Source organism: Ptychodera flava, chromosome 3, assembly GCF_041260155.1.
Source record: "Ptychodera flava strain L36383 chromosome 3, AS_Pfla_20210202, whole genome shotgun sequence".
Lineage (NCBI taxonomy): Eukaryota > Metazoa > Hemichordata > Enteropneusta > Ptychoderidae > Ptychodera > Ptychodera flava.
This window is the reverse complement of record NC_091930.1, coordinates 26279928-26305043: the sequence shown is the minus strand read 5'-3', so window position 1 is coordinate 26305043 and position 25116 is coordinate 26279928. Positions and strand designations below refer to the sequence as shown.

Genomic DNA, 25116 nt, shown 5'->3' with positions numbered 1-25116 from the left:
TTTAATGGCAGAAATTTACTGGGAATTTAAATTTATCACCATCATAGCAAAGATAGACATTCGAGACTCAATTTTGTATAACTAGATATCTGTACATCCTGCATTAATTTTAGTACGATTGAATCTTATAAAAATACCGATAATTTTACACCTTTTATGGTTCTTTTGCACTCAATGCACGTCACAGTGTACTCATTAAATCTTGAATATTTCATCTACAGCGCGTACACAGGTATCTAGCGGCCTGTAAAGTCCTCCTAGACAAGCAAAACGTAGGCAAAATCTCCAACTCCAGCTTGGCTCGTGACGTGGTTGCAAACCTCAAAATAAGACAAAGGTGAGACTAAGAGAGTACACAGAGATGAGACACATTTGAGACACAATAATTATGATGCAAACAACTGCCCTCTTAAGGCGCATGCACCTTGTGCACTGTATTCTTTTTAAAATATCTTTTTGGATTTGTTTCGTTAAATTTACATGTCAAAGATTTAAAGCGTTCAGTTTATTGCTTTTTCTTTTTCCAAACTTGCCAATAAATGACACTTTGTTTTAATTCCATGTAGAGTAACATGCCAATTCCTTGGATGGCGTTGGAGTCTATACGTGACGGTATATTTACGACAAAAAGTAATGTGTGGTCGTTTGGAGTTGTGTTGTGGGAAATTGTTACAATTGGTACGTCCAAATTATTGTGTGTTCGCCAAATACATATCCTTTGTAGTGTATCAACAATGTTTTAACTTGGTTTCAATGATTGGAGCTCTCATTTGTTTGCGCCCTTAACTGTCGAGTTGGTACTAGAGTAGGGGTCGGTTTGGTTCCCTTACCTCAACTGTGAGGATGATGCAAATTAGTCTATTATGGTAACTACAGTCATTAAAAAAATAATATGTATTTTATCATCTCTTAGACTATCGAGTGTTTTAATGCAAATGTCATATAACTCTGAGCGTCATTATAATATAATATTTGCATACAAAATGCCTCGTGTAAAGCAGTGGTGTTTTCTTTTCCTACAGGCAACATACCTTATCCGGGAATGTCGGAACAGGAAGTGACGTCATCATTGAAAGCAGGTTATCGAATGCCAAAACCTCGCACTGTGAAAAAGAGCTGTAAGATATGCGTTCCCTTGTCACTATACCCTTTGATTGGCAGTCAAAGATGTCGTTACTTACAACATATTTTGAATGGTTTCACCTTTTGTAGGCAACCTTGTCACAAACATTCATTCAGGTTTCATAGTTATCTAGATGATACCAAATAAGTGCTAATAATCACTAACCCTGAAATTCGTTTTTGTAACACAATTCTTAACCCACTTATGAATATGTAAAATTATCCCAATTCTTCGTTGGATAATTAAAGTGATGTTTACCTTTCATATTGAGAGTAGATGCATAACAACTTCTGTTGGATTGTTCAAAGGTATTCGATAATACTTAGCTGTTGGGACGAAGACTTAGAGAAAAGACCAACCTTCGACAAACTGTCAGCCATTTTAGAGAAACTAAAGGACGATGAGAAGGTAAGATCAAAACATTAACCTGGGGATGAAACACACAAACAAACAAACAATAAACCAAACAAAACAACAAACAAACAAACAAAAAATAAACAAACAGACCGTACATGAATTCAGATTTAATGGAGACAATAGATTCATGATAGGACAGAAAAAACACCAAGTATACTGTATACGGAAAGTAGCATTTCAGATGTGTACTGAAACGGGTTTCTAATTTGTGTTGGAGCACAAATATAAATATTGAAATAGGCAAGAAAGAGAAGTCATAAAACTGGGGGGGGGTCTGAATGAACTTGCATAAATTTACACTTCTCTCTCACCCAACTCACGACAGGTTGACAAGCCGAAAGGTGAACCCAACCAATATTTTTATGTGTCTTGTTTCCAGTTTCAAACATCTTTCAAAAATTATAAGCCACATGAGTCTCACAATGTTTCTGTTGCTCTTCTATTTACGTAGATCTACATCAAAATAACAGACATAGACTAGGTGGATGAGGATTAACAAGAAACCAATTACTGAGAGAGTGTGAACAAGCATTGTTTGGAATACGACACTCCTACTGTTACGGGGATAACTAACTAAACATTACTTAGCGGAAATGAAAACGTGCATCATCTTTACAACATATACAAACGGCGAAATCTCTGTTTGGCGTTATATGTCTGCTATCTGATATTAATATTTGTCATGGTTTTTATAAAATATCAATTATCAATCTGTTAACACTTACATGACATCCCTTTTTTGTAATCCCTTTTGTAAAATGAAGGCACCTTTCAATAGACGGAATCACATTGCAGTACTTGGACAATGTCAATACCCAATATCCAAATAAAAAAGTTTAACCGTGATACGTTTATTCGATGCGACTGCAGTTGGAAGTCAGGAAATATTGACAATGTTATAATTTTAACTGCAAAACGGCTATTAATATGATTGGAACTAATTTGGGATAATTGCATGGTGAAGAAATGTCGGTTTAATCTGCAAATGTAATCCCATCTGCTTTTCTTTATACATTACACCCTTGTTTTATGCATAATTTGTATAATTGCAACGTTGAACTATATGGCACCTAACACTTTTGAGAAATTTAAAAAAATATGAAAATCAATTATCCCAAATTAGTTCCAATCGTGTTTATTTTATCAATGCTGGGACAAAATCGAATCCCATTTAATATTTCTGCCGTATGAACAGTTTCAAGTTACGTTATCAGTATATTTATCAAATTTTTAGTCAAGTACATACTAATTAAGTCTGCTGTGACGGATTTAAAAAAAATATTAAAAAATGATATTCAGGAAAAGGTATCAAAGCTAAATTGATGCTGTTGTCATCTTGAAAATCAACAACATATTCTATTTTCAACCCGTCATAAGATAGTGATTTAAACACATAAATAAATCTCTTGCCGAGCAAAGAAAATATTTTCACGTGTCCTTTTTTCCGTCATTATTATATATTACAAAGAAACTCTTACCTATCAGAGAAATAAATGAAATATGTTAGTACTGCTCAAGTTCTATTATATTGTATTCAAATAATAAATATATTCGCTAACATATGTTTGTTTAAACACACTATCTTGAAAATCAACGGCTTTTGGTGAAATATTGTGTCTAGCTGTTAATAGCAGCATGAGTGTCAATGCGACAAGTCAGATTGTTCACCCGAGATGAAAAACAGGCATTACCCAATTAAGATTTAGTTAGTCATTCGTATAAGCATAATTTACCATAGAAATGTACCATGGCCCAAAGTACTGTTTTCTATTTAAGCACCATGATGGTTCATATAAGACACACCATTCGGTCTGCTGATTCTATGAGAACAGCAAATTTAAAAGTGAATCTGACCTCGTATGCATACATATAAACATTACCGTACTTACCCAACTAGACAAAAGCCAAGGTTTAACAGCTTTTATATTAAACACCTGTGACTTTGTCATACGGGCTGTTGCACCCGTATATTAGAACAAGGGAAGTGGGTTACCAGAAATGCATCATTATTCACTTTTCTGGGAACTTACCGCCACTATAGAGGGCGCTATAGCCGTAATAAGGACGATGTTATTGGTATTCTACGTACTATATAAATGTTCCTCATATAAACGACCATAATGTAAAACAAAGACTTGATGCACGACCTTTTGAATGTTTAAATAAAATGATGAAATGTGAACAACGTCACTCTATCAATTAAATATATTATTACCCACGATAGAATCGTCTTCCATTCCGCATGGCTTTAATTAAGTTCTTTGCCAACAAGTACTGCATTTTAAGCTTCTGCAAAGGTCTTTCAATTTCATCACAGCTGGTATACGAGATTCATGTATTGTTTTATTCTGCAGTATTTCCAACGCAATCGGATAATCAAACGATTATAATAGAGTTGTCTGGCAACTGCGTAAGCTATGTAAAATAATATTATAAACACTGGGTCTACATAGTGTTAAGATGTAAGTGACCTGGTAAACTTGTATCACACAGTTGTTTCGGCAACCGTTAGTTGAGGATTTAATCTTCCTGACATATATAGTATTATATTTCAGTCCAAGAAAGAATGTATAGATAATACAAATATTAACTTGAAATACTTCGGCAATTCTCTTCCTCTGAACCGTTGTGTGTAGAAACTTTTAATCTTTAATTGGTTCCTTTCATCTTTTCATGATAATGAGTTAAAAGTACGGTAAGTAAGTCCGACATTATTTTCTCCCCAACAAAGGAAGAAAACAAGCGAAACACCATGATATTAGTAACAAGTGGCAATAACATGTATTAAGAACCATTAAATAATATACACAAGAAAATAACAAACAATACAGGAACTGTAGAAAACTTGGCATAAAATTTCAACTTTACCGTTAAAGGTATTTACCTATTATTATTATTAGGATTCATTTTGATTATATATGTATTTGGAAGATAGCAGTGTTAGTAACTAGTATATTTCCTCTATGGAGACATGCAAAAAAGGTCACGAAATATTGTAAACATTATATACATCAATGTTTTATGGTATCCCTTTGTCTATTTCTTAAATTAACGCCTATTTCTTGTTTCACTTGCAAGGGTCAATAGTGCATTGAAAGAGTAGTGTCGGTGACCTAATAAAAGTTCTCATCGATGGGACGTCATTGGGAAACTGAAAATACGTTTGGATGGACTTACATAAGGGATGGTAACCATTTTCGAATAGGAAAACCCAGACTTTTATGAGACACGACGGGTCAGAAAAAATATCTTGTTAATCTGTTACATGGTCCTGTTGATTAAATCCGTACAAGGTAGGGAGCTGCAAGGTATATGACAAACTTTAAGTCCAACAACTGATTTGAGGAAAATGGAAACATAGTCTGCAAGTAACATAATGTATTCAATCAATAAATGGAAACGATGAGAATTAATTTGCTATTGATTCAATAACAAGTAGACATATAATAGACATAGAGTGCTTTAACTTACTGGGAATTTGTACACGCACGCTATGTTAATATTAACACTGCGCCTTGCGCGTTTGCGAATACGTTCTTTCGTTTTTTTACAAACAATACATTATTGAGTAACTTTACAGTCCATCGCATCTATGCCCTCCTTCCGTGTTCAATCTGACAACATTTTGACAAGAAAGGACATTCCAACAGCCAGGTAAGTCAACAAATTCCTTAAAAACACGGTCACTACACTTTATTAGTTCATATCATTTGTAGTATTTACGACATCGTCGATAGCCAATCTTTCACGTTCTTTCACACTGCCACTTCTGAACCATCTTCCTTTGCCCTTCAATGACGTTGTAGTCCAACCCTACATGCGACCGTTCTATCTGATGTACGACTGCAGTCTTGTCTAAAGGATCACTGCGGCATTTGTTCGTGTAACCACGCCTCTGTGCCTTTTGGAAAAATCAAACCCGGCACCTCCAACAGCGCTATTCTCTGTTGTACGTTTGTTGCTAAATATAGCTGTACGCGGCGTAGGACACTTCTGCTTGACAAATTGTATCAATGTTGCATGCGTGGCTGTTACGCAGCATGTACTCTCGATTTATTGTACTCAAGCAGTCGCCTACTAAAATGGCTTTTTGCCATTCTTGCATGCGTAATCTAGAAAATGCGCAACAATGTTTATTTTTGAATAATAATGAGAGAACAATGACGTCAGTTATGATCAGCGCTATCTTATACTATATAACGTATTGAAGCAGACACCCAATACCATTAGTATTCTGGCATGCACAACCTAAACAACTACCAAGCTCAAATATTACGGTATAATTAATCTCTGTGTTCATATATGCGTGCATGTGCAATAACTGACACAAACCCTGCTAAAGCAAGAAACCAGGAAAGATAAAAAAATATGTTAAGTACACAACATAGCATATATTTCGGCTAATTTGAACACATCATAAGGACGTTTTTTTTCTTCGTTTCTATATTTGGCCATGGGCGAGTGGGGGTTTGGGTGGGGTGGTAAGTAGCGCTACACACTAAGCCAGCATCTTATTTATAATACTTCGTGACCCTTCCTATTTGAAGGTTCACCCTATACAACCAGGCATTGAAATGTATGACCCACGCTGACCTCATGTTCTACGAACTCCTTATCGTGTTTGTTTTTCACGCAATTCAACAATGAAATCTTTGGCAGTAACAGATGGGCTGTCTTCAGAGATTTGACACTAAATCTAACTCTGTGGAAGGCCTGATTTTGACTACACTGCACTGGCAAATCGTCACACAGAATCGACTATATGCCATCTATTTTGACGATAAACGATTTTCGCCATTCCTTTGCTTTCTAGTTAACATCAGCTCAATTTGCCGAAAATTCAGAGCTGAACTTAAAACCAGACAAGAAATAAATATTTTGTAAGCAGCTACGAAGTTTATTTGTTTTTAAACTTGTCTTAGTAAGTAAGTAAGTAAGATATTATTCGGCATGGGCACTACGACTGTCCATTCGACTGTTTGTGACCTCGCGTTTTCTAAACGATTTTATTATGTTATATCAGTGAACTTCATGATAAATCAATGCCTGCCAGAATCTATATGATCTATCTGAAAAAATAAATAGACCAATCGAATCTTCTAATCCCGTCAAGCCTGTTCACTTTCTAATTTACTACTACTATTTACAGCTAAAAGATATCAACAAATTTCCAATCGTCACTTTAAGAGGAAGAATTAGATGTATTATAAATTGTATTTACACACATGTGATCAGAAAACATATCGGCTCAATTTGAAATTGGCTTATACCTCAGATATACACTTTAGTGAGTATATGGTATGTTATTTGTTTTTTAATGTATATAATGGTAAGAAAACACTCTAATTAAATATGAAAGTATATATGCTACTTTTCGTCTCTGTGTTCTCATTAAACGATATCAAGTCGCTTAACAGAAGACATATTCTGTGTATATTTTAAGACAACACCAATGCTGGTGTAAAGAATAAAATAACATATCAAGGCAATAAGTGGGTTTCCGGGTTATTAGAACACGTCATAAGGAAGGATTTTGTTGTTTGTTTGTTTGTTTATTTGTATGCTTGCTTGTTGCTGTTTTAGGGGGTGAGTGGCGTTACACATCTGCCAGCATTTTATTGAAAAACCTCTTCATTTTGACGGTTCACCTTAACCAACAAGGTATTGAAATGTATGACCCACGCTGACCTCATGTTGTGTACGAATCCTTTAGTAGGTTTGGTTTCTGTAGTTCCACAATGCGATCTTTGGCAGTATATTTTATAGGCCCTCTTCAGAGAGTTGACACTAAATCTATTTTTAAACCTACCTCTGTGTAAAGTCTGGCGCTGTTCACACTGTGCTGCAAAATGTCAAAAAAGAGTCGGCTATCATGCCCCATTCTTTTGCTTTCTAAATATCATCAGTTCCAATAGCCGCATCTAATTTGAGCTATAGATAGAGACGCTTTTTCAACGTAAACTTAAAATAAAGAATAACATGTTTATTATGATAGTTATTGACACAAATGTAATCAGAAAAATCTAATGGCTAAATTTTGAAATTGTCTTAAAAACCTAAGATACACATATGAGTGAATATGGTCTGGAATTGTTGTATAATGTAGTCCCTCATTTTAGACATACAATGATTTGGCCTGTTACACATCAATTGGCAAGTTTCCTCTGGCTCGAATAAACGGCTTGAAATACAAAAACAAACAAACAAACAAACAAAAAACCAAAAGTATGAGCATTTCAAAGTAAAGTATTGACAACAATCTGAGGTACTTTTCACTGAGAAGAATGTGATTTACAATATGGAATAAAATGATTCAAACTTAAAAGTGTAATATCAAGCACCCAGGGTGCATCTGTACATACACATTTTTTTTCAATTGAAAATGTGGAGACTTTAATACATGTAATTACTACAGAACAGACATGATGTAAAATTTAAATTGCAGAACAACTGTGATCGAACGCACAAATAACAAATCGGAGTGTATGAGTCATTTCAGGGATTTGCCCTTACAATTCTCGTTATTGCAGTAACGTTAACGTTTCCCCAGTGCACAATGATATCACAATTAAACATCGGGCTTGTTTACCAACAGAAAAAAAAAAATCAGGCATATCAGTGGCAAGAGTCGGGTCGGTCATAGCTGTGTAAATGCAGCTATCAGTTGGCGGGGTAGCGTACGTCGCTATGCGGTCATCGAAAGGTCAACCCCTACACCTGTGGCGGTGTTGACCGTTCTGTCCTTTTCTATACTAATCACATGACGTGGAACAAGGATTCCTTACCCGTCTTGTACTACATCACGCAGGTGGCGGTTTGGGCCAGTCCATGTGATAAATCAAAGAATGACAATGTTTCTTTACCTATAGTACATAAGCACTGTTTCAATTCAAGAATGGTAAGCCATATGATGTACCCACTCTTAAAATAACACGCCTCATTTGCCGAGGAATTCACCGGATAATAATAAGACATGCCGTGCTTTATGCTGAGGTTTTGAGTACATGGTGGGAGACATATATAGTTGTATGTTATATGTGTGTTGCTGCTATATGAAATAAGACTGATGCTTTTGCTCTTTCAATACAAACGAGTGCCTACTTCATGCGCATGCGATTTCAAAATTCAAGGAAAGCCATTTGGATTCTAGTAGGAAAGACATATTAGGTAGTTTTGAATTCTAATTCAATGACAAAAATCGGATGTAATTTTGAATTTTTTAAACTAACACTGGCCATAACCGTGAAACAGAGTAGTGACATGAACATTATCGGCACATTGCATACAGAGAAAGATTTTGTTCATAGATCTTAAGTTTAACAAACTAAATTTGATTGGAATCCTGGTGTCCTATTGGGTTCATTTGGCATCATCCATGCTTTAAGTTTGATCGTAAATTCCGATTTCTTTTTTGATTATTTTATCATTTAAGAATATTCGCTGCACTTAGGTTAACTTTACGGGTAAGTTTTATTTTTTCCACTCTTTCATCTTCACGCACAGAACAATTAGTGAGCTGGCGAGAGAAGAGGAATAAAACAAAGAGCTCCCATATTATATTGATGCAGCAATTATGGCTGACTTTCGACTATCTGCTCTTTACATTGGCTTATTTTACACTGTCTTCTTCCTCGGTAAGTATGTGTATGTTATATGCATGCTACCAATCTAGGTGAGTTAATTACATTACAATTCCGCCTTGAATGCGTTTTATACATCTGTCCAAAACTTTTATTCATACTTGATCCTGCGAGTTGGCAAAGCTATTGTTGCAAGTTCAATTTTACTCAGATTTTCAAAGTTAGATATTAAAAATATTTTCATGGTCGCTACTTACAGCTTGCACAAAGTTTACTGCAAAGTTGTCACAGTTTACTAATGGAAGACGCAACAGAATATCAAATAATTATCAAATCTAATACACTTTAGATTTCAGGATGCGACTGCATTCATAGTCAAGCCAGTTGACACTCTAGTTCTAGCTGGAGACGCTACACAATTTAACTGCACCTATAACGTCGCCCCTTATCTTAAAACATGGTATCGTGAAAACAGCTTGATAGCGTTAAGAGAAGATATACAGGATCCATATAGGGACACTATGAAATCATTGGCGAAGGAAACGTGTATAATCTACGGATCCACAACACGGCGTCAGACGATGGAGGTGAATACGAATGTACGGATGTTGGAAACAGATCAAAGAGAGCAGTGGCTTTCTTTATGTCATAGGTAAATGTAATATAGTTTGAATCTCGTCCATTTTTCGGGAGCAGCCGATGCAGAGATTCAAAATTGTGTAGCTTTCAAACTGTACACATAGTTGTAAGTTGTAAAACCGATCAAGAAGAGCGTCGGTACACATTTATATCGTGGGAACATAATGTACTGTGGCGGCGGGGCCGGGGACCTGTGTTTCGGGCGTAAACTAGGGTATATGAGAGACAAACGTCCTTGCAATTGGGTGTAATCAAAAAAGGAGTCAAGAAGCAAGGTCAGGTTATATAATTATTCATTATATTTAGTTCGATCAGTCAGAGCATGAAGAAAAGCAGATGAACGGATAGAGAAAATTGTGAGAAAACTATATACGTCTCGGCCGCCTGTGATTAGTCGAATGTCGCTACAAACAACATGAAATTCTCTAGAATCACATCACAAACAATGTTCGCCACACGAATAACGCAACTAGAACACCAGCGTACAAAAATAGAACAAAACACAAGCTATAAAAGAAGCGCAATGGGGATTGATATAAAAGGATGAAACATTAAGGAATTTATTCCTAAACAACCGATCATCGCATACAAAAGAAATGGAAATATCAGCGATATGCTAATAAAGGTCTAAGTCCTAGGCATTACCAACGAATGAATACATCGCTATCCAAACATAAGATAACAATAGAACTTAGATCAACAAAATCGACACAACATTAAAATAAGAAAGATGTATACTTATTTCTTTAGGTGACTGAGGAAGAAAAGTTGTTGTGTGAAGTCACATTCCCTTTATTACAAATGAACTCAAACACAATCGACTCAATACAAGATAAGTAGTCCTCAAACACAAGCAATCACAATATCTCACCGTGAACAACACAAAATCTCTGTTCGAGGCCTTCTTGATCGATATGGCATTAATTCGGGACAACAAGGCCGACATCGACCTGACATTCCAGTCAGTCCGATCCAGAATACGCGCAACTTTTCAGAAAATACGTAAAATCAAGAAGTCTCGACACCGGCTCGATTCAATGTACTTGCTACAGGGGGCGATAACCAATAGCTCTAAAGCGATTCTGCAACACATCAACTAGACCGAGGAGCCTACAAGTACTCCTTAAAGCATACTTACCAGGCCACTGCCTTGTGCTGATCTCATCAATAAGTGACAGCATCTGAACACTACTGTGACAAGTTATTCTTCACCCTGTGTTTTGACTACATCCCGCGCATCAAGCATAGCGCGATCAAACAAAGAGACGTTCATCGCCGAACAACAAACAGAGATTGATAGTTATGAAGATTCCAAAACACAAAAGGCAGCCAAATGCCACAAGAGAAATATATTTTATAATCCAAGCGACAGACTAAACACAAACACAAAACACAATTGCAAACTTCCAGGGGGATGAACAGGACCGAGTTTGTCTTTTCAAACCCATACCAAAAGACCTTAATTAGGGCCACCAATGTCTTCAAATAGAGAACTACCGCATAACAATGGCAAAGTTCCAAATTTAAACAAAACTGTGTCACCAAATACAGAAACAGGAAATAAAACAAACACAAAAAAGCCAGAAATCAAGCTACAAGAGACACAATTATTATAATATCTCAAACACAATAAAATGCCGTACAAATTCTGAACATAGTATAAACATAAATAACGCCATAAATCTAAGATTAATGAAAAATCTATCATCACACAAGTTAACAACAGCAGATATAAAATCAATGAACTTGGCAAATGGTTGAAATTCATCCAGACACCAAATCGTCCTCGCAGAGTTTATCTCGTACAAGACACAAACACATTCATTAGGAGAATGAGAATCCGATACACAATGCGACACAAGCTGACGAAAAAAGATAAATTCAAACACAGTCTCGATGGACTCCACAATACAACATAAAAACACAATCGACAGATTTGAATTCTTACAAAAACATCAGGCCACCTGAAATCTACGCTTTAAAAGCCTGATCAAAGGCGAAACACTAAGATACATCAGAACTTGCAACACAAAAATGACTTTGTTTCAAAGGTCAATACACTTAATGCACGATTAATCGAACATGGCTAAAAACAACAAGAAATCTCTAATCTCTAGTCACATTGCAAGCACAGTTCGCCTCAAAAATTACGCGACTAGAACACCAGCGAACAAATGAAAAAAACAAAGAAAACACTAGTGTTCGCAAAGAAAGGATATAACCTATATATATATATATATATATATATATATATATATATATATATATATATATATATATATATATATATATATATATATACAAAACACAAGCTATAATAACTGCAATGTGCGAAAACTGGGGAAACATAAACAAGGACAAAACACAAAGGAAATTACTTCCACAGCAACCGATCATCGCATACAAAAGAAATCAAAACATAATCGATACACTGATTAAAGCGAAGGTCGTCGGCATTAGGAACAATTCAAAAAACAAAAATACACAAAACGATCCAAACATAATATTCTAGTTTCCCTGCCATAAGAAGAAGAGATTAACATCATAGACGCAATATGTAAAAAAAAGAAAGAGATATATCTATGGGCGACTGAGGAAGAGACCACACTGGTTTCGAAACGTGGGGACAAAGGGTCACGCTATCTTAGACTGACTACGTCCACGTCTCGCCAAGGCTAATCTTAAAATTAACAACATGTTTGCTAATGTTTACATCAACAGCCAAAACACAATGTAGACACAAAACACTTTAAAGCACATAAAAGACGAGATAGGTGTTCTGTGAAGCCACTTTCCTCTTATTACAACCAAGACCGGTGTCTTACGATTTTACCTTCAATTGTTTCGCAGATAGTATAACAAAATGTTCGGTAAAGAATGATACCACAGTAATTGCGGGTGATGATGTCTCTTTCAACTGCGTAATCGAACTCGATGACAATGCTCCTGGTGATCTTGTCTGGTACAGAGATGGGGAGGAAGTTTCTCGAACTTGCGGACACGTGAATGTGTGGTCGACGAAGCTCTCCAAAGACGACAACGGAGCAAATTTCAATTGTCAACTAGAACATTACACTCTACCTCCGTCGAAATGGTCTGAGCTTGCATGTGAAGAAACCATTGTTATGGACGTCCAGTGTAAGTGAAACTTACCTTACTTACCTTACTCTTAATCAGCAACTCAGCTAACTGATAATGAAAATACAATTAAGTCGAAAAGATTTAAAGGATATTCTGTCTCTAAATAACCATCCTTTTCCCTGTAATTCACGGTAACTACGTTTTCCCAACTTTAAGCTATTTTGTATTTGGTTCAGATCCTCCGGACATTGAAATCACAGACAAAATAGGATCAACTCTCGTAGAAACAACCGTTGAAGGCGACTCGTACTTTGCACACTGTAAAGTAGATGCAAATCCAGTCGATAACCTAAACGTACAGTGGCAGTACGGACATATTACAGTACATGATGGGGCGCTACTCGAACTTCAAAATGTCAATAGAAACCAGGGTGGCCTATAGAACTGTATCGCTGACAATACATTTTGGGATGGAACGAAAGGATATAAAAGCAATTCCATTCAAATCGATGTGTAGTGTAAGTTTTATTCTACAGTCATTACCACGGGACCAGACCGAATAGGGAAAATTAATCTGAAAAACATATAGTGTCAGTTACAAAATAGCCAGTTGATTCAGTATATGACAAATAGATACATGTACACATCCATGCCTGCATGTGATTGATTGATGATTGAGTGTTAGGAAGGAAACATGCAAATATTATTCAATATATCTATACAACAAAATTTGGTTTCAGATCCGCCTTCCGTTGAAGGAATGTCATCTGCAACAGTTGTTAACGAAGGCGAGTCAATCTCTCTCACATGTCACGTGATCGACGCTAATCCAAATGACGTGGAATATTTATGGATTCTCGCCGATGGCTTAGAGTATGGTGACGCAGTAGTCGACATCGTCAACGTGACAAGGGAATTGCAGGGTAATCAAAGTTGCACAGCTACTAATACATTCTACGATAGAACGCACGGAATAGGAAGCGATATTGTTTACCTAGAAGTGCAATGTAAGTCTGCGGATAACCCTCACAGGCATATATACATATATATATATATATATATATATATATATATATATATATATATATATATATATATATATATATATATATATATATATATATATATATATATATATATATATATATATATATACGGATTACTTTTATTTAAATCTATTCGGTCACGTGAAAGTGCGGCTCCGCAAAACCCCCCAAAAAACACGAGTATATACGATGAAGTCACACAAAGAAAAGTTCCATTGGATTATATACTTATCACATGAACAGTCTTCTTATTTTCTATTGACGTAGATTGATCAAAATAATTGTAACAAATTGCATGAATTTCGTCATGATTTGTTTTTTTTTGTTTACGCGGATTACTTTCATTTAAAGAGTTAAGCTGCGCCGTTACGCTGGAGATACTTTGATATCATTCATTAATCCCATCAAGTTGAAATTTTGATTCATCGAATGGTATCTCCACCAATCAGACATATGGATTCGGTCACGTGAACGTGTCAATCATTGTCTCGCGCTTTACCGATGACAAGGCAAGTCGGCCATCGGCGGACATAGGTTTCGCCCCGCTAGCGACGGATAGCCATAGTATTCAGAGTTATTCGGAATATTAACAAATAGGTTTATTCAGTAAATGCGACGACACGATCGAAATAGTAATTCATATTCTTAGAGATGCCGTGGCTTTTGAAAATATCACACAAGTTTATGACCTTGGCGAGCGTAAAAGATTCCATTCGATGACACAAATAGTACCTCATTACATGTTTGCGGCCACAACGCTGCTATCACCGGTCTCTGCCTGGTCAACTCGTCAATCCTGATCTCGGTCGTCAATGTTTTCGTCTGACGGACTTTGATGTTTGCAGTGAAACATATCTCGCCCTTAGATACATCCTAATTTTGTTACTTGACGAAAACTCTGTTTTTAGTGTTGTCTGAGTCAACTTTTACTTACTTTTAATGCCAGTTTAAAGTGTTTATAACACATGTAATAAATCCGATTATGTATTTATAAATAACACTGGCAATTAGAAGCCAGAAGTAATAGCTTACAGCTAATCGAGTCTGGCCCCATCTCTCATTACATTGCACTATATAATACGAGGGCTTAAATGAGACAGTTACTGGTAAAGACACAACATATACAAGAAATTAATAGACACATATCTAAGTGATATTGTACAAATTCAAAAGATGCTCTGTTAGGGAATGTGTAAATGCATTTCTTGAAGTACTTGCTTTTACATTACGTGGTAAATTATTTCAGGGTTTGGCGCCTGCGTACGAAATTGCAAACTGACCAGTTCTCGTACGCATTTTTGGCAGATACAAATTTGAACCTTGTTTGAAACGTGTTTCGTGACAATGATCTACATTTTCAAAGAAGTCATTCAAGCTTTGCGGCAAGTTATGATGATGTAAATCAAACATAAACTTTCCTAATACTTTTGAAATACATCGGATCCCTCAGTGCTGCACTGCAGAGTTAAACTACAGCTCGATACCTTATGTCCTCGCTACAGCCTTACGCTGCAGGTTTGATTCCGAGCGAAAATTTATGGAACTTTTTGTGTGATGAAGGAAAATTGTCATTATTAGTCGAATGACTTTATGCTTGTGCCTCCCATGTCGTTTTCGGTACTCATTTATTCAGTTGAACTTACGTTGAAGGGTAGATTGCGGGTTTATCTCCAACCGGGATCGCCAGGTACGATGTCCACATCCAGCCTTAGGGCTCGACTAGAGCCGCGACGTTACTGAGCGATTAAATAAAGCGATCGACTGTATCCCCATTCAATTCTTGGGAAAGCCTAAAGCTTTAGCGACTCGAAATTTCGATGTTTCTTTGTTTCAATGTCTGGATTTATCGAGGCCCGTTTTTGTAAAAAAAAAATGTCATGAGAGCACGGCATCGATCACGACAAATCGATCTGTGTCGCGACGTGCAGACTGTATAGTGCAACGCAGGAAAAAAGTTCCAGTTGGTGATATACAACTGGGTCAATTTGGATCCATAAAACTCGTGCGCAAAATTTTTGTGATAATTATGTTGGAGTTCAACGATACGTGCTTATTGTCGGTATCTATGTATATCAATAACGTACTGTCATGCAAAGTTTACCAACTCCTCGTTACGTGTACACGATTTTATAGTCTGTCCGGGATGTTATGATAAAACGTCCATTTTATATTTATTGCACGTAGGGTCATTTCTATGTTTGTCTGTCTCTGTCTCTGTCTCACTTCTCTCACTCAATCACTCTCTCTCTCTCTCTCTCTCTCTCTCTCTCTCTCTCTCTCTCTCTCTCTCTCTCTCTCTCTCTCTCTCTCTCTCTCTCTCTCTCTCTCTCTCTCTCTCTCTCTCTCTCTCTCTCTCTCTCTCTCTAGATACCGCCGTAATTAATATGACCGTACAACCCTGGCATGAAGTTAGTGAGGGCAGCTGCATTAGTATCACATGCACAGTATTAAATGGAAATCCGGATCCATACAGGCTCAGACTGACCCTTGACAAACACGAACTGGTCGAAGTTGATGAATTTATACTCATGTACAAAATCAACAGATTTGAAACAAATGATGTAGGTTTCTACGAATGCCAGGCATTCACATTGTTTTTCGACGGGACTGAAGAGTATTCCGTCGTTGGGAAAGATCTTAAAATGAAAGGTAAAGTCACACTTTTTTGTCTATCTCCATTTTCCTTTTTCTCTGTGTTACGCTTAATTTATCCATCCGTGATGTAAGTTACATCATTATAATTATTATGCATACCCATTTCGTTCTTATTTTCAGGTGCAGCCAACGGAGCTATTCATCGAAAAAGCTGTTCCAGCAGCAATTTTTGAGGGCAGGGGAAATTCTAATTTTGCTCGGGCAGAGGACATGGTTTTAAGTGGCAGGGGAGCAATGTTTTTTGTAGGGCAGGGCAGATATTGGTTGATTGTCCTGGGGACAGGGCTTGGCGAAAAACAAAGAGAGGAAAAGCTACTTTTAAAACTGGGACAGGGGAAGTTGAGCCATGGTGTTTCTGGGCATTGGGACACAGCGTAATTACTTAATATAACTTTTCATGTCTGCAGGGGAAATAGAATGACAAAATTTTGAGGGGATTTTTTTCCAGGGCAGGGGAAATCGGCAAGTTTTTTTTCGCCAGAGGGAAGGGGAGCTTCAAAATTTCACAGTGGGGAGGGGAAACAGGCAAAAATAAGTGGGGAGTGGGTAAAAATGAAGTTTGAGTGCGGGAGGGTAGGTCGACAAATTTTTTAGTGGGAGGGCAGATTATGAACAGCTAATTAATTACCCTCATGACTTAAAATTAGTCAGTTCACATTACTTGTCATGTAGAATATATCTTATCATAGTAAGGGCCCCTTTCAAAGTGCATTTTCGTTGGCTGCACCTGTATTTTATTGAGTTAATAACAGAGCTAACCCGTATGAGTCTGTCTGCCTTTGGTTAGCCCGTCTCTGTCGCCAAGAACATCAAAAACGCATAAAATTATCATAAAAGGTTTAGGCCTGATAAGTTAAAAGTCAACAGGTTTTTTATCGCTTTTTGTTATTCATTTGCTTGTGATTACAGTTCCACCGTCCTGTTCAAGCACTGGAACTATTTTATTCCTAGTGTCACTATTTGTCTTCGTTCCAATAGCAGCGTTGGCAGGATTTCTATTGTCCACCTTTTATTGGAAAAGAAAACTACAAGATAAAGTAGGTTGGAAACACTGTCTTTGTATTAGTGTCTCTCATGCATATGTGCATTTCAAAATACCACGAACAAAATGTCTAATTACTTACGTATATTTGATATATACTGTTGAGATATATTTTTAGTAATATACTAATACGTGTGTGAAGCCCTCCGACCGGGCTAAGAGTAAACATTAGTCAAAGAAACCATTCGCTGTGACTGATAGAAACCAAAAAAGTCGACAGGGTTATGGTTAACGTTATGGATTGTTTTGCTGTCGTGAAGTTGACGCCCCATGGAAAATCTCTTTAGCTCATGTCTAAAGACTGTGGGTATATGTATATTTACCTACAAAGCCAGTTTACTTTACATCTCTGCTGTTTTCCTTCGTTTTACCCTTACATGTTACTTTAAAACTTCTGTTTGCACACTATTGTAAGAAAATTATCTATTAACTAAGGAAAACGTGTCATCAATTCATTAACTCGGTATCTTTTTGTCGTCGTTTTGTCTTGAACTCAAGGCTAACTGCACAAACAACTCGACAATGGACCGCAAAGAGGTAAGGCCTTGTAAATTAACATTTTTGGATGAAATCCAATACATGATATTATCTTGTTAACAAGGGTTCCTCAAGTAAGGGGTTAAGGAAATTGGTCATTGATGCCAATCAGAAAGTCTGATTTGTACTATAAGCTCTGTACTGCGACTACAAAAAGCGTATTCCTCCCCGTTCTTTTTTATGTTAAACATTTACCTATAGCAGTATATTCATGGAAGTTAGTATAGGTGAAATTGATAATGATACGTCTATGTCAAATATCTGAAATCATGGGGAAGGGATGGTTAAGGTGTTTCAATGTTTAATGGTTTCTTTTTATAATTTATAATATCTTTAACGGTTTAAATATTTGCTAAAATTAATGAAACATACATACATATTACATACATACAAACAAACATACATACATACAAACAAACAAAAAAACATACATACATACACACATAAATACATACACACATTCATAATATTCTCCTCTCTCTCTCTCTCTCTCTCTCTCTCTCTCTCTCTCTCTCTCTCTCTCTCTCTCTCTCTCTCTCTCTCTCTCTCCTGCAAAAAGGAAGAATATGAACATTATACATCGATATCACCTCGCATAAAAAGTGAATCTGTATATATGAAACTCGAAAAACAGACGTCGCTTGAAGTCTCGCGTGAGTTCCTCTTCCTGAAAGAAACTTTAGGTGAGGGCGTCTTCGGTAAAGTCTCCAAGGCCGTAGCGTGGAATATTGCTGGTAGAGAAGGAGTCACAGATGTCTTTGTGAAGATCTTGAAAGGTAGATACGTTCACTAATTGATAATAGCCTACACTTGGTATTTCCATGTCAATATCGTTATTTCATAGTTTGTTCAACAACAAGTTTATATATTTACTATATAGGAGATTTGGTTTTCATGCGATGTTATTAAACTTTTTTTTGCCTAATTTATAGAACATCATCTTGATGATGACAAGAGAGATTTTTTGAAAGAGTTGGATCTGTTGAAATCCATTGGATCACATCCATATATCGTTTCTCTACTAGGCTGCTGTACTGAGTACGGTAAGAAAAGCAAACACGCATTATTGACTACATATGACTTATTTGAATGATAGTGTCTTTGATTCATTCAAGTCAAGGTCTATCAATTCGTATGTATGTATGTATGTATGTATGTATGTATGTATGTATGTATGTATGTATGTATGTATGTATGTATGTATGTATGTATGTATGTATGTATGTATGTATGTATGTATGTATGTATGTATGTATGTATGTATGTATGTATGTATGTATGTATGTATGTATGTATGTATGTATGTATGTATGTATGTATGTATGTATGTATGTATGTATGTATGTATGTATGTATGTATGTATGTATGTATGTATGTATGTATGTATGTATGTATGTATGTATGTATGTATGTATGTATGTATGTATGTATGTATGTATGTATGTATGTATGTATGTATGTATGTATGTATGTACGTACGTACGTACGTACGTACGTATGTATGCATGTATGTATGTATGTATGTATGTATGTATGTATGTATGTATGTGTGTGTATTATGTATGTATGGATTCAAAATAAGCTATTTTTGTGTGCACCTAGTGGATACTTATATTTTTTAAAAACAAACAGTCTTTTTAGATATATTTCATGTGGGATTATGAAAATAAATACATCCTATAAATACACGTATTATTTTTCCTATAACTTAATATCGTGTATCTTTCACACACGTAGGGACTGGTCAGTTTCTTCACCTTGGGTGGTGGATGCAAAGGAGGAGGGTCACAATTTCGTTGAAACGGTCAAAGGGGGGGGGTCAATTTCATTTTAAATTCAGACAGGGATCACGGACTCACGATTTAATAAAATACATAATACTATCCTATCTTTTCATCATTCTGTTACAGTTATATATATATATATATATATATATATATATATATATATATATATATATATATATATATATATATATATATATATATATATATATATATATATACATGACTTCAAGTGCAAAGCAATGAAATCTATTACTAAAATTTCTTAAGTTACATTATTACTTCGGTAATTATTTCATTATTTCATAACGGTCTGCTGAGCATTGAGCACTGTAATTTCCCACGAGGACATATGTATGCATATATATATATATATATATATATATATATATATATATATATATATATATATATATATATATATATATATATATATATATATATATATATATATATATATATATATAAAAGTCTGAAAGTTGAAAGTCAGCCCTGAAAGTTTCATATTAGCCACTAGTTACACTATATATTTAATATAAATTCGATAAATTAGAGATTTCTTGATCTTTGCAAACTACAAGTTATACCAGCCATAATCTGCTACACTTTTTTCGTAATTGGCCGTGCTTCTATTTTTTCAACTACAAAAGAAAGGTTCACTCAGACTCTTTGCACATTAAATTTTGCTACAACCCAGGAAAGTAGAACTCCAGGGCTTTTCAGAATATTCAATTTGAACCAAGCAAAACGCCATGATTTTGGTAAAGGCATAATTCTACTTTTAAATGTAACTTGTCGTGATATATTTTTCCTATAAATTTCCGAATCTGTCATACAAAAGTAACAGGTAAAAATCATATTCAACATATCTGGATCTAGTAAATGGATAAATTAACAATAACTTTGTTTTGTTCTTCTTGAAGGGCGAGTAGCCGTAATTTGTGAAAACAGAACTGTTTTCAATTGTTAAATTTGTTTTGTAACATCAACTACCTTATCTTTTACACTTTGAACAAATGCGCACCCTATTTCCGCTGTAGAAATCTCCTGTAGTGGTGAAAGGGTGACATAACATCAACAATTCCCAGTGTTAGGCTTGATTGAATAGCCTGCGTATGCAAAGGCAAATAAGTGAACTTTCAATGCTGATCAAAATGAATGCACAAGCAATTCATTGACTTTTAAACTTAGACTTATAAACCTTTAATTATACTCATAATTGGACCTGTTTTGATGTTTGCTCTTTACAATTATGCTATATAAGTATATTGATAACCGGAAGTCTGAAAATTTTTTGTTGATAATATGCAGAATGAAAATTATAACAACTTGTAAACCGATACCGCAACTATCCTTTGAATATTAAGTCTTGTTCACAATGCAGAAAACAGTCATTTAGTAAGCAAAGCATTGATTCATTGACACTTAATACGATGGCTTGTAACTGCCTTATTACCCACTGAAGCGTTTGATATATTGTTGTTCTTCGTTTCCTTGTAGAACCATTTTATATCATATCAGAATATATGCAAGGAGGCAATCTACAAGACTATTTGCGAAGTAACAGAAGTTTGCAGCGAGCAGCCTATGCTAATACATGCAGTGACGTCAAGACCCTAACAAATAACGATCTCATGACCTTTGCTTACCAGGTGTCTTCTGGAATGCAATTTCTATCATCGAATGGGGTAATACAATTGAAGGAAAAACTTTTTTTTCTTTTCAACAAACCAATAAACAAACCAATTATTTACTTTTATGGTTTTAAACATTTCACACAAAGAAAGTGTTTTCTTTAAGTACTCTCTTTTTAATGGCAGAAAGTTACTGGGAATTTTTATTTATAACCATCATAGCAAAGATAGACATACAGGACTCCAAAAATATATTTGTCAATTTTTTATAACCAGACATCTGTACAACATTGCATTACTTTCAGTAGGGTTTATCTTATAAAAATAACGATAATTTTAAACCTTTTTTGTTTCTTTTGCGCTCAATGCACGCCAGCGTGTACTCACTTAATCTTGAATATTTCATCCACAGTGCATACACAGAGACCTAGCGGCCAGAAAAGTCCTCCTAGACAAGCAAAACATTTGCAAAATCTCCAACTTCAGGTTGACTCGGGAGGTGGATAATAAACATCAAAAAGATTGTAAGATTAAGGTGAGACTAAGTGTGTAAACAGAGATTAGAAACATTAGGAACACATTTATTATGATGCAAACGACTGCCCCCTTTCAGGTGCATGTACCTAGTGCACTTTAATCTTTTTAAAATATCTTTTTGGATTTGTTTCGTTAAATTGCTATATCGAAGATTTAAAAGCGTTTTATTTATTGCTTTATCTCTTTCCAAACTTGGCAATAAATGACTGTTCGTTTTATTTCATGCAGAGTAACTTGCCAGTTCCTTGGATAGCTTTGGAGTCTATACGCAATGGTATATTTACGACAAAAAGCAATGTTTGGTCGTTTGGAGTTGTCTTGTGGGAAATTGTCACAATGGGTAAGTCCAAATTATTGTGTGTTCGCCATATATATATGCTTTGTAGTGTACCAATACTGTTCTAAGGTGGTTCTCATTGGCTTGCGCCCTCAACTGTTGAGTTGGTATCGAAGCAAGCTTAAGGGTCGTTTGTGTTCCCTTACGTGAACTCTATGGATGATGCAAATTCATCGCTATTGTGACAACCGCTGTCGTTAAAAATTCATTATATATTTTATCATCTCTAAGAATTATCAAGTTTTTTTAATGAAAACGTCATATAACTCTCAGCGTTATCATTGTCTATTTACTATCCAAATATACTTGCATATCAAATGTCTCGTGTAAAGCAGGGATGTTTGATGTTCATACAGGCAACAGACCCTATCCGGGAATGTCAGAACAGGAAGTGACGTCATCATTGCAAGCAGGTTATCGAATGCCAAAACCTTCGCACTGTGAAAAAGAGCTGTAAGATATGCGTTCCGTTGTCACTATACCCTTTTGTGGCCTGTCAAAGATGACGTTATTGACGACAAATTTTGAACGGTTTTACCATGTGTAGGCAACCGTGTCACGAGCATTCATTCTGGGTTTCTGGTTATCTAGATGATATCAAATAACTCCTAATAATATTTTGAAAGGTGAAATCACTAACCCTGAAATCCGTTCTTGTGACAGAATTCCAAACCCCACTAAATATGTGTAAATAAAATTATTCCACAAAATCCTTTGTGGAATAATGAAATTGATATTTACCCTTCATATTGAGTGTAGATGCATAATAAATACTGTTGGATTGTTCAAAGGTATTCGATAATACTGAGCTGTTGGGACGAAGACATGGGGAGAAGACCAACCTTCGCCGAACTCTCGGCCATTCTACAGAAACTAACCAACGATGAGAAGGTAAGATGAAAACATTTAATGAGAGATGAAAAAACAAACAAACAAACGAAGACAATGTACATGAATGAATTCAGATTAAATAGGGACAATATATAGATTCATGATAGGACGGAAAAAAACGCCAGGTATATTGCATAAGGAAAGGAGCATTTCAGATATATACTGTAACGGGTTTCTAATTTGTGTTTGCGCGGCGCATTAACAACGTATTATTTTAAAAAGCAATATTTCTCATTAAAGATATTACATACTAAATAATTTCAAAAAGCACGGAATCTTAAGTTTAGTATGGTAGGAATATTTTACTCGAAGAATGATAGGGGTATATATATTCCGGGTAGAAAATCTAAATTTTGTTTTTATGATAGAAATTAATTTAAGTCAAAAACTTGGTAATTTTTTATGAAATTTAATATTTTAAGAAAAACAAGAGTGCATTAGATAAAATACCTATTTTATTTTGCTTTATCCGTTCTTTTTTCTAAAATAGCAGAGTTTGAATGATTGACACTTAAAAAAGTGATGAAAATGATCGTATAGAAAATTAACTTTTTTGTTTTTATATAGTATTTTAAGAACATGTCAGAAAATTTGACCCAGCCAGAGTAGAGTTACATTCTCGAGAAATCTTAAAATTAAGAGGAAAGAGAAACAATGAAATCGGGTGGTCTGCATGAATTTGCATAGATTTACACTTCTTTCTCACGACTGCTTGACAAGCCAAAAGGTGAACACAACCAATATGTCTATGTGTCTTATTTCCAGTTTCAAACATATTTCAAATATGAAAAGCAAGTGCAATTCTCACACATAATTCTAATAATGTTTCTGTCTTCTTCTATGTATATAGACCTATATCGAAATAACGGACATAGACTTGGTTGATGACAACTAAGAAGAAACCGATTACTAAGGGAGTTTGAGTCAGCATTGTTTGGAATACGACACTTCCATTGTTACGGGAATGACAAATTAAACATTATTTTGCGGACAATGGAAATTTGCACCATCTTTAGAACATACACGAATACATATAACAATCAAACCTCGAAATATCTGTTTTTCATTATATGATCGCTATCTCATATCATTATTTTTCATTGCTTGTAGAAAATATCAATTATAAATCTTTTACATTTATATGAAATCCATTTTTTTGTAATTCCTTTTGAAAAATGAAACAAATCTCAATAGCCGGAATCATATTCAGCTGTTACAGCACAGGGACAACGTCAATACCGAATTTCCAAAATAAAAAAAGTCGTGGGACGTTTATTTGATGCAACTGTTAATTCGAATTTCGGTTTAAATCATAAATATAAATAAATGTTATTTTAACTGAAAAAATGCTTATTTTTATAATATTGATACGAAATCAAATAACATTAAGTATTTTTGTCCTTTGAACATTTTACGTCATGTTATCGGTATTTTGAGTAAGTTTTATGAAGTCTGCTGTGACGATTTTTTAAAGGAAAGTAATATTGGGGAAGAGGTACCAAAGCTAAATTGATACTTTTGTCATCTGAAAAAAAAATCAACAACACTATTATATTTCAATATTGCATAAGATGGTGATTCAAATACAGAATTGTAATCTCTTGTGGCGAAATGAAAATATTCTCACATGTTCTTTTCTCCCCGTCATTAGTATTACAAAGAACCTCCTACCAGAGAATATCAATGTAATATGTTTAGTACCGCTCAAGTTATATTATATTGCATTCAAAATATAAACATGTTCGCTATGAATAATGACACATGTGAGTTTAAAGACCTACTACAAAAGCAACGGATTTTGGTGATGTTTTG

General features: G+C 35.3%; 1 protein-coding gene and 2 long non-coding RNA genes across 3 annotated transcripts; all 3 read left to right on the top strand.

Annotated features, from left to right (window-relative positions):
- The first annotated feature begins 1027 nt into the window (after window positions 1-1027).
- LOC139125958 (uncharacterized) lies at window positions 1028-2818 on the top strand. Its single transcript, XR_011550418.1, has 3 exons — window positions 1028-1118; window positions 1432-1531; window positions 1992-2818. It is a non-coding gene; the product is annotated as an uncharacterized lncRNA (long non-coding RNA).
- Window positions 2819-12613: 9795 nt separating this feature from the next.
- On the top strand, window positions 12614-18121 carry LOC139125951 (uncharacterized). The gene is made up of 5 exons (XR_011550417.1): window positions 12614-12897; window positions 13581-13847; window positions 16254-16535; window positions 17451-17578; window positions 18082-18121. It is a non-coding gene; the product is annotated as an uncharacterized lncRNA (long non-coding RNA).
- A 930-nt stretch (window positions 18122-19051) lies between these two features.
- On the top strand, window positions 19052-24199 carry LOC139128752 (tyrosine kinase receptor Cad96Ca-like). The gene is made up of 7 exons (XM_070694482.1): window positions 19052-19163; window positions 21406-21593; window positions 21952-22074; window positions 22305-22416; window positions 22770-22866; window positions 23205-23304; window positions 24155-24199. Exons 2-7 carry the CDS (start codon window positions 21432-21434, stop codon window positions 24197-24199), a joined length of 639 nt encoding a protein of 212 aa, XP_070550583.1. The 5' UTR covers window positions 19052-19163; window positions 21406-21431.
- Window positions 24200-25116: the final 917 nt, after the last annotated feature.